General features: G+C 34.8%; 1 protein-coding gene and 1 pseudogene across 1 annotated transcript in view; one reads left to right on the forward strand and one right to left on the reverse strand.

Moving 5' to 3' along the window:
- The window catches only part of LOC145938271 (uncharacterized), a 13,111-nt gene extending 12,859 nt beyond the window's left edge, over positions 1-252 (forward strand). Inside the window, exon 5 of the mRNA XM_083041763.1 lies at positions 137-252. Within this exon, the coding sequence (XP_082897889.1) occupies positions 137-252 (116 nt within the window). The remainder of the gene's footprint in view (positions 1-136) is intronic.
- A 3,981-nt stretch (positions 253-4,233) lies between these two features.
- Positions 4,234-10,790, reverse strand: LOC145938272 (uncharacterized; annotated as a pseudogene).
- Positions 10,791-12,050: the final 1,260 nt, after the last annotated feature.

Consider the following 12,050-nt stretch of genomic DNA (forward strand, 5'->3'; position numbering starts at 1 on the left):
ACTCCTTTATACAATTTATCTTTCACCTCAATCGCAGCACACCAACAATTCGCTTCTAACTTTTTTACTAATACTATCTCATATTTAATATCGTCCCTTACATATAAAAGAACCCCTCCTGTATTTCTGTTTTCAGCATCACATCTAATCATACTATACCCCGGTACGTTCACTTCACAGTCTTCAATTTCAGCAGTCACTCTGGTTTCTGATAACGCTATGAACGCAGGATTCATTTTCGTCATAATCTGATGCTGTATCTCGTCTTTATGCGCCATCAAACTTTGCGCATTTGTATATAGTATTAATTCCGTTTCCTTCTGTAGTTGCTATTTATCTTCCTCCCATCCGGCCCTCCTCTTCTCCTCCTGTATCGCCCTCTTGAAAGTCGGACATTCCGGATCAAGTGCGCCATGCTCATCATTTATTTTGAAATTGTATGTTTGAATCTTAAACATACAATTTATACATCTTTTCTTTGTCGCTGTACATTCACTCACCTTGTGATTTCCTGCACATTTGTGACATGTTTCATTACGCGTACAATTCTTTGCAATATGATAATAACCCCAGCATTTAAAACATCTTTTAATGTTAATGTGATTGAATGCAGGACACTTTCTCTATCCTACATTCAGTTTCCCTTTTCTCAACATTACTTCATGAGTCTCTTCATCTGCTTCAATTATTACGATACCATCTTTTCCTCTTCTTCCGGACTGATATTTCTCATTTATTTTCTCTTTAACTATTCTCTTCACTATTCGCATATGAATTCCTTCATTTTTCACGTCAATTTTGTTCTGCTTCTTAATTGTACCTATTAAATCATCATCATTCAACTCCATTTCTTCCTCGCCAATATTGACAATTTTTATCTTAGGTTTCATCCGCGGTGACTCAGTAACGTTAAAATTCTCACCCAGCTTGGCTTGTACTGTCGCCTTTAGCTTTTCCATTTCTTCTCCAGTCTCACAGCCGAGAATCACTGTTCCCTTACTTCCTTTTCTTAACTTCGTTATTCCCATAGCCATATTCTTGATATCTACCTTTTCTTTTATCAGTTTTTTAGTTGCTTCACTCTCCTGTTGCACCTTGGGTTTGACAATTATAATATTTTCTTTTTTCTTCTCTTTAACTGCTTCACTATAACATCTTTGAGCTCCTCCTGCCAGTCCACCCGCTCCTCCTTGTATAATTCTTCTCAAGTCTTCCAGTTCTTGTTTAATACTTCCAAATTCTTCTCGAACTATTTCCTTAACCACCATTTTAATTTCCTTCTTACATGCTGTTTCGTCTTTTATTTCTTTCACAGTTTTTACAAGCCAATCTATTTTTACGTCAATACTCGATGATCCACTCGCTCCTGATATTCTATTTCCACTGCTTGATGTCGTAAACGAACCCGTAGATCCTGTAGATCCTTGTCTTTCCCTGCTGCTCCCCGCTGCTGTCGGTGACTTCTTCATATCTGCTTCACTTTCAATTGTAAATTTCTCAAATGGGCCAGGACACGACACCAGTTCGCGATTTCTATCATAAATTTTATGTTTACTTGCACATCCTGGATGGTAAAACAGTTTAATACAAGATTTGCATGCAACAACCTGATTTTTTATTGCCTTCTTACATGCCGAGCATCGATACACGTCATATTCATCGTTCATATCGATAATTACCGGCCGAAGCTGTTAATACCAGCATAGGCGGTCAATTACCTTTGTCCAAATTCACACGTCAGCGCTTTGTGTCCACCTTTAATGTCTACCTGTCGGGTGAAATCTCGATGCCTCATACAAGAAATATAACTCTCACGCTCACAAATCAGCATATTCCTGTTAGATAACACTCATGTCTATTCCCGGTCTATGCAACTATTACTTCAATACTTTTTCGCCACTCTCCCTCACTATATAATCACTTAAAAGTTATCACTTTTGCAGAGCGATGTTTGACACGTCTTCTTTCAGAAAAGAGAGAGAGAGAGAGAGAGAGAGAGAGAGAGAGAGAGAGAGAGAGAGAGAGAATCAACTTACCTCAGACGCCTGGGAAGGCTTGCCGAAAGCGTCTTGAGAAAGACGGATTTAGCGCTCTCAAGAACACAGAGATAGATAAATAATTTTATTAGACCATGCGGGACGGAAAAGTGTCGAGTGAAAAAAAAGAAAAATTTTTTAGATTATATTATACATTTGTTTAACAGAATCGAGGGACGAAACTGTAACGATTGCAAGGAGCCAATGGTACCTTTCATCACGCGAAACCCGATCGCTGTGCGACTGATACTTTCCGAGTTATTAATTTTTAAATGTTTTTCGCGTTTTTGTTTAATTTCAATTATATCCATAGAAATAGAGGGATGAAAGCCGTATACGAACAACAGCAGTTCAAAAACATCATTATAACATTTCCAGCATTCAATATGTAACCTGAAAATGTAAAAAATAAAACTATCAATATTATATAATAAATAACTACTTCCACAGCATCTATACGCAATTCCATATCCGCTCTAATCGACACAATACCATCAACCAATAATATCATCTCGAGAACATTGTAACAAGATTTCTAAATTTAAATATTCTGCGGTTAAAAGTGAAAAATGAATATATAAATATAAGAACATAAAAAACAAGTTTCGTAGGATGTAGACAATACTTTACATCTATTCTCATTCATACAAGGCTGTACGCGAATAATAAAAGCTCGAAAACATGAATATAATACCTTGAAATTTTAATATTCTGCGGTAAAAAGTAAAAAGTGAATCTATCTATATTGGAGCATAACAAACAAGTTTCGTAGGATGTAGACGCGACTTTACATCTATTCTAAATCATACAAGGTACGCTGTACGCGAATAATAAAAGCTCGAAAACATGAATATAATACATATATTTCTTATATTTACATACATACATAATACGTATATATATATATATAAGATATTTTATTTGATACAGTAGATATTATCATAAAAATAAAAAATTTTCGGGAAAAATTTTTTATATAACAATTGTAAGATTTTGAAGGGGGACAATATCATGAAATTGCTCTTGAGTAACATTTTCCAATTATATTTAGATCTAGTTTTTTTTAGAACTATCTTATTTGCATTATGTAAATCGAACTCTCGCAATATTCAATAAAAAAAATTATAGGATATGGCTAAAAAATGAAATCTTTACGAGATATTTTATAATTGATATAATTTTATATAAACTATGAAATATCTCATAAAATATTCATTTTTCGATCATTTTACCTCAATACTTATGCACAAAATAAAAAAAATTGGTGTAAAGGAAATATATAGTTGTAAAAAAACATGTAGCTGCTATAGTTTCAATTTACATACTTTTTCTTGAAAACAACTGTTTTTTACACTAATTTATTTCTCTTATTATTTTGTGCATAAGTAGAGGTAAGATTATAAAAAAATGAATATTTTATGAGATATATTTCATAGTTTATGTAATTATAAAAATTTCTTGTAATGATTTCATTTTCTACCCATTTTATAACTTTTTATGTTGCGAAGATTCGATTTATATAATAAAAATAAGATAGGTTCATTTCAAAAATTAGGTTGATCTCTAAATATCTTTGAAAAATGCATTGAAGAACAATTTCACGAAATTATCCTCCTTCGAAATCTTATAATTTTTATATAAAACATTTTTCCCACAAATGTTTTATTTTTCTGATAATCCACTGTATCAAATAAAATATCTCGTATATATATAAATATATATATATATATATATATATATATATACGTATATTATGTATGTATTCATACATGTAAATATAAGAAATGTATGATGCATGCATTTATGAATATATAATATTTATATATTCTGAATATTTATAATGTAAGCTTTCTATAAGTCACAATCTATCTAATACAGTTCATTATTTCCATTCGATATAATCAACAGATAAAAATTTATTATTTCAATATTATGTGTGTGCATGTACAGACACATTTACAATACATTGTTTGTCTCGATTGCAACAGAATACTTTTACAATATTCTGAATATTTTAAATATAGAATGGACCCCTCCCCGTCCATTCCCGTGAGAACGCAACCAATATGTTTTTCGTCTCTCCGATTATAATTTGCAATCTAGATGATTGATGCAGCTTTTTCTGGCCAATTGTAGAGTATAGATTTTTGAAGTCTATATATTCTTATCAGAATAGATTTTTTAAAATAATTTCTTATTATTTTGGAAAAGGTGAGAGTTTATTGCTTTCTAGAATTTTATAGAAATGTTCTCTCATGTATTTTACATTTTTGTAGTACTTTTCCTCGCAAGGATTGCCTCCTAAGGCTATAGTCGTGGCAAAAGCAGCAGCAAAAATTCCACAACATATGCCATCAGGTTGTGTTTGAACCTTTTCAAAAATGATGTCACTCGAGTTTACTGTAGGGTAACGAAGATGTATATAATTTTTTTCTTTAGCTACCAATTTATCGTATGTACAGCCAGGTAGACTATCGTACACGCAAAGTTTGGTGCCGTCAAAGGAAATACATCTCCAGTGATTACTACAATTCCCTCCAATTATTTGTAAGCTTTTATCACTACAACTAGCTTTAATCATGTGAGGGTATTCTATATATAGCACACTTTGCGTTTCGAAATGAGAAGTTTCTCTTATAATACGCAAAAATAGATCCAACGATTCATCGTTTAATTGACTTGTCACACGCAAGATATTGTCCTTTACCAAATAAAGAGAAGCAAATGTGTTTAAAAGTTTTTCATTTCTTTTTATATCATCTTCAGATATAGCTCGTTCGTCATTTGTGTAACTTATGATAATGCAATCATCATCTTGCTCTTTATTCAGAGCAATATCAGCAATATCAGTTATTGCTTCCATCGAAACGTTCGGTTTGAATCGTTTGCTCTCTTCTATGTCATTTTCGCTTTTTATTATATTTGGTCTCTTTATTTGATTTGTCAGTATTTTTTTGCTGCTTCTTCTTTAGCTTCTATAATGTATCTTGGATTTCTGATTGCCTATTGTGACGACTGTCCAAGATTTCTGGAAGCATGCATTCGTTATAGAAGCGTGTTAAGAAAGGCAGCATTTGATTTCTCCAAAAAATATTGTCTGCCTCAATACGCAATATTTTCATGCTTTGTGGAGTCCAAACAGCAAAAATACAATATTTTCGCCGTGTTATGTTCAATTGACCTTGAACTTGATAAAAATATCGATGATTTCGATTCATTTTATGTGCATCTTTTTTATCAAAAATACCTTTCAAAGAAGGCAATGTCTCTACAGCTATTTCTGCTGTCAAATGTTCAGCTGACAGAGGACATTTTATTTCCACTAGACCATTTTCATCAATAATTCCGTCAGGAGAAGCACCCAAGCACGGATTTTCAGTATCGATAAATAATCCGCAAGGTTCTATTTCTTTATTTAATTTTATAGCCAATTCTTTCCTTGCTACTTCTTCGTTCTTGCGACCATATTTTAGGGCTGCGGTATCAATGAACGAAGGATATAAAATGGCTTTTACTGTTGTTGCACAAGACGTTGTCGGTCTCATGCGACATACAGGTCCAAAATTGGATGCTGTTAACATTTCTCGTCTCAATGATAACCATAATTTCGAGTCCCTTTGGTCTCTCGTATCAAATTCAATTTTTTTCTAGTTTTTCGCATTTTCGGACAATTTTTCTAAATGATTTTGCCGAAGTTGCTCAAATACATCAGATGGAAGATCTGGTTTTTGAGACTGCGGACCATAATAACGATCTGTTCCTGTTTCTTGTTTGAATTTTTTTTGCCTTCTTTGCACTTGTCGAGATTTTCTGGTTTTTTCAACTTTTATTTATCTTGTTTTTTTAGTTTCTCAACAATGGGCGGAACAGTTTTATCCATGCTCTTATGCAATTCTGTAATGGCTTGTTGCGTATTAAATTGCACAGCTGCTGCCGCAATTCTGGCATTGTAAGAGCCTTGTTTACCAAAATGAATGCGCTTTCCACCAATTTCTTTGCAGATTATCGAATTAAACGATTCTGCAGGATTATTGGTTAAATTCAACAATAAGCTGTCGGAATAACCGCTTAGATATGTGATAGCGCTTTCTATCTTTTGATATAAACCATGTATTTTCAAAAGTGGAACATAATTTTTGTTCGTTTTACTATCCTTCTCTTCGCATATATGACCGCGGACTTCGCATCGCTTATGTTCGCCAAAAACATGGCTAGGAATGTTCAATATATCTTTCTGCAATTCCATAGCCTTACAATGTTGAGGTGTTTGTTGGTCTTTTCTTCGTAATTCGGCTGCCTTTTCTACCTCTTTTCTGATATGTTTTATGTTGTTTTTCACAACATTTCGCAATTCTGTAAAGCCACGCTGCCTCTGCGTTTTTGGCTGAGTTGTCTCTGCCACAGGTTTGACATAAATTGCGAAGTAAATGATTCGTGCATTCTATTTTTTTTACTGTAACCATCTGTTCACTATATGGTCTATTATCAATAATGGCCTGATAAACACTATTATCACCATCGGCAATAACTGTTTTAAAAATCAGCCCATGCATTTCGAGGCTAAATTTGAAACCTTCCGTGATGGCATCGCTCTCCATCCTTGTGGAGCTTTCGTTGCGATCAAAATTTTTGTAGCATTTGTGAGCTTTTGGTTCAGTACCTTTTCGCTCTGCTATATCACATATTGCGCAAAATTTATTGCGGACACCGACGAAGAGAATCTTTTTCGTACGATAACCAATTATAGCTCCGATACCGGAAGGAGAATTGTAGGCACTGCCATACGATCTCTTTATCCAACTACCATCCTCTACAACTGTTATATACGGAATACCGTTTATAACTTCGTTTCTCTCAAGAGCGAGTTGCTTTTCAATTTCGCCAGCTATTTTCATACTTTCCATGGCTATTTTTTCAAAAGCATCGACTAATTTTTCTCTATTTTTTATGTATTTTGACTCGGATATGCAAGGAATATTCATGATTGCACATTGCTCATTCAACTGGGCATAGCCAGTTCCTACTACAGTTCCTGCTACAGCAGCCATACCAATATCTAATGTTTCTGGCTCTTCGGGTTCTGAGCAGATAGTGGCTTTAGTATGGCACATTTAGCACTGGAAAGTCAAATGCGTCTTAAACTCTTTGGTATCAGTCTTTATGAGTTTCCAATCTCTAAATTGGCACTCTATTCCTTGCATATGATTATTAAATGTTCTTTGGATTTCATTCCACATATGTGAAATGTCAACAATGCGACGGCCTTCAGGCAAGTCTTCTTGTATACAACTGTCTACAGGAGCTTCGTTGTCAATAACAAGAGAATTGTTATCATTGCAATTGTCATCGACAATGCGACCGTTTCTCTGAAGCCTTCCAGCCAAAAAGAAGAAGACATTGCGACGGTCTTCAGGCAAGTTTTCTTGTATACAAGAACTGTCTGGAAGGGCTTCGTTGTCAATAACAACAGAATTGTTATCATCGCAATTGTTAACAATGCGACGGCCTTCACGCAAGTTTTCTTGTACACAAGAACTGTCTGGAAGGGCTTCGTTGTCAATAACAACAGAATTGTTATCATCGCAATTGTCAACAATGCGACGGCCTTCACGCAAGTTTTCTTGTACACAAGAATTGTCTGGAAGGGTTTCGTTATCAATAAAAAGAGAATTGTTATCATCGCAATTGTCAACAATGCGACGGCCTTCACACAAGTTTTCTTGTGCACAAGAACTGTTTGGAAGGGCTTCGTTGTCAATAATAAGAGAATTGTTATCATCGCAATTGTCATTTTGGTTATACATACCTTTATTTGACTCCAAGCATTGCATTACCTGGGTACTGATTTTCGAATCCATGTTGGGTGATCCCTTTGATTTACAAAAATCGATGGATTCGTCGTCAGTACCCTTGGTAATCTTTATAATGTTGGAGTTTTTAGCTTCTTGGGCTTTCAATTCCTTTAAAAATTGTCGCCTGCAAAGAAAAATAAATAGATTATTATATTATAAAATCTTATGGAAAGAAATAAAATCCCACATTTGTAACATGATTTATAACAATTCTATATATTTAAAAATATTTTTTTACAAGTCTTTGTTACAAGTCTCTGAAAAATAAGTTCAATCCTTTGTCTATAAAATCTAAAATCGTAAATTTATAATAGAAATAATAATTAAAAAATTTTTTGACAACATAAATGCCAAATTTTTCACTAAACCAAAGCGCACATGCTGAAGCGCTGTGCATTTGGTATAAAATATTTTTTAAAACAACCAGCACACGAATAGATCGCCTCTGGAATTATTTTTTAAAACAACCAGCACACGAATAGACCGCCTCTGGAATTATTTTTTACAACCAGCACACGACTAGATCGCCTCTGGAATTATTTTTTAAAACAACCAGCACACGAATAGATCGCCTATGGAATTATTTTTTACAACCAGCACACGAATAGACCGCCTCTGGAATTATTTTTTACAACCAGCACACGAATAGATCGCCTCTGGCACTAACTACTATAAAAATTATAATAATTTTCAATTACATATGAAACAGTAAACAAAGGATTGCATTCTTATCTTTCAGAAAAAAAATAAAAAACAAAAAAAAACATTATTGAAAATACATTTTTCGCCAAAACATCTTTTTGAATCATCTTATCTATAAAAGTTATATATATATATACATATATATATATATATAGGGTGGGGAGTATAATATAACTCTGCCCACTTGGAATATTTCTTATTTTAGAGGTACGAAAATGTTATTATTAATAAATAATAATTAATAATTATTAATAATTAATAATTATAAATTATTAATAATTATATATTATATATTATTATATAATTATATAATAATATATAAGAATAAATATATATTATAATTATATAAATATAATATTAAACTTACCTGTAAGTGAAGTTCTATCATAATTGTATGAAGCGCCTCTTCCGAAGAGATCAATCCCTCCCAAAATTATCATTTCGCTATTTTTCAATGAATATATTGAAAATCTCAAATAATTTTTACGGCTATAATTATATAATTATTATAATAATATACAATTATAAATAATAATTATATATAATAATTATAATTATAATAATATTATTATTCTTATTATATATTAATATAATATTTTTTCTATTCCATTCCATTTATTACAGCTGCCCCTAGAGGATTGCCGTGGCGTTTGCACGGGACCGCCAAACCCTTTACATTCTCCTTCCTTTTCTATTCCTACCTACATACAACAATAACTAGTACACATTTATCTCCTTTCCTCTCCATCCCCTTCCCCTTTCTACAATTTCACCCCTTTTTAACCTGACCATTATGCGGCCTCACATTTTTACTACCTCTCCTCCCTACATCTTTTCCCCCTTCCTTCTTCTCCTTTCCTTCTGTCTTTCTTGCATCCACTCTTCCTGTCATCTTTTGTCCCTTCTTCCTTTCTGTTCTTTTCTCCTCTCTCTCGCTTTGCACCGTCTCCTTGCCGCTGTTTCCTTTTCCTTCTAACATACAAAAAACATACAAAAAACGAGCAAATAATCTTTCCTTTTTCTTTGTCCACTCTCTCTTCCTCTTCCCCCCTTTCCTCTATCTCCTCCCCTCCCCCTTCTTCTCCTCCTCCTCCTTCTTCCCCTCTATCCCCCCTACTTCCTCTTTTCACTCCGCCTTATACTTTCTCTAACTCTTTCCCACCCCTCCTACTCTCTCCTTAGTCCTTCCCATCTTTCCTCCGTCTCTCTCTTCTCTTTCCGTCCTCCTATTCCTTTACTCCCCTTGCCTCTTTCCGCCCTATCACCTTCCCTCCCTCTCTCCCTCTGACCCTTCCCTCCATTCAACCTCCTCCCCTCCTTCCTCTACACCCTCCATTCAATCCTGCCTACCTTTTCTCCTCTCCAACTCACCTCTTCCTCTATCCCATTTTCTCCTACATCCCTCCTACACTACTACTTCTCTACCCCTTTCCCTTTAGAGCATTCTCCCCTCGTCCCATTTCCACTCCCTCCCATCTATCCATAGCCTTCTGCTTGTATCAACCACACATTTCCCTTTCGCTCTCTCCATCCTCGCCTTTTCCCTTATCTTCCATCGCATCTTCCTTTCCTCCAATGTCATATCCTCATCAACCTCTACTCCCCACCTCCTCCTAAACTCCCATCCCCTTTCTAACAGCTCCTCCTTGTCCTCTACCTCCTCCATCTCAACTATTAATACCCTTGTCCCTGCCTCCCCTATCCTTTCCGTTACCCCCTTTATTTCCACTTCCCTCCCTAGTTCCCTCTCTACCATCCCTTCCACGAATGCTCTTCTTTCTTCCCGGTCCTTTCCATCTATCCCTCTCCTCACTACGTTCTTCTTCCTCTTCTTTCTTCTCTCCGCCTCCTCCATTCTCTCTCTTACCCTTCTCTCACTACCCTGCCGTTCCAGCTCCTTTCTCTTTTCCTCTGCCTCTTCTTCCCTCTTCCTTCTGCATCCTTCTTCACTGCTCCTATCACTTCTCCACTCGCTAGGTCCCTCCACTTTTTCCTCGTCCTCCTTCTCGCCTTTCTTCCCTTTTCCTCCTCTCTCTATCCTCTCTAACCTCTCTAACCTTTCCTCAATACCTCTCCTTCTTTCTTCCTCCTTCTCTCCTCTCCTTCTCGTCTCCTTCATCAAACTTACTACCTTCTCCAATAGTTTCCTTATCTCCTTCAGCTCTTCTACCTTCTCCTCTCCTTTCTTCTTTTTATCCATTATCCCTTTATTCTTACACTTTTCCTTCGACACAATACCGTCTCTCTTCCTTCCCATGCTCTCTTCCTCCTATTGATATTCCTCGGTGCGCCACCTCGATTTTTCCCTGTGGCGCCCTCTTCACTCTGCTTCCTTTACATTCCTCTGCCAACCGCTTCTCCGTCTCACATCTGGCATCACCATCCCCCGTGTTCCTGCCTCTCCTGTCTCCTTGCACTACCAGCTATATCGGTCCATCCATCGATCGAGCAGTCGATCCATCGATCCATCGAATTCTACCTCTGTCCTCGTGGCGCCCTCTCTCCCTTCTCCTGTCTCCTCCGTACCCGCGCCTTTATTCTTCCTCACTTGCCGCTTGCGCCATCTAGCTTCTTCCTTTTCCTCATCCTTCCCGTCTCTCCTCTCCAATCTCGTTACCTTCTCTCCACTCACATTCTTCTTTCCCCTGCCTTTGATCCTGCTTTTTCCATCTCACCTTCATTTCCTCCGCCACCTCTTCAACTCTCTTATCCAATTTTCCCTACCTCCACTCTCTCCACCTCCTCCGCCCTCCCCAACCACCGAAACATCGGAGCACTCCAAAACGCCTGTCACTCACACTCCGCCATCTTTCCTCCTTCCAATATAATATTTATATTAATATATAATAATTGTGTATTAATAATAAATATATATTATAATTATATATTATTATATATTATATATTATTATATATTATATATTATTATTATTATTATTATATATTATACATATATTATTATGTATTATTATATTATATATTAATATTATATATTACATATTATTATATATTATTATATTATATATTATTAATAATTAATAATTATAATTATTAATAATTATTAATTATTTTATGAGATATTTCATAGTTTATGTATATTATGTTAAACTAAAGTATAATATATATCTCATAAACTATTCGCTTTTTGACCATTCTACATTATAACTTTATGTAGAATATTGTAAGAAATCGATTTATAAAAAAAATATGATTTTATTTAAAAAAATGCAACATTTATTTTTTTTATTAAAAAAATTTTTGTCATTTTTTATTGTTGTAATAGCTTCCGTAAAACAGATTAATTTTTACAATCTAAATTTTTTTCTAAACTGTTGGAAACATTTCAAAAATCGTACGGACCGTTTCGCTGAACATCGTATATGTGTGTATATATATATATATATATATATATATATATATGTATGTATATATATTGTTACGTCCGCGGAACTATTTCCGCG

Source organism: Prenolepis imparis, unplaced genomic scaffold (genome assembly GCF_030444845.1).
Source record: "Prenolepis imparis isolate NDT839.2.m4 unplaced genomic scaffold, iyPreImpa1.0 SCAF_7, whole genome shotgun sequence".
NCBI lineage: Eukaryota > Metazoa > Arthropoda > Insecta > Hymenoptera > Formicidae > Prenolepis > Prenolepis imparis.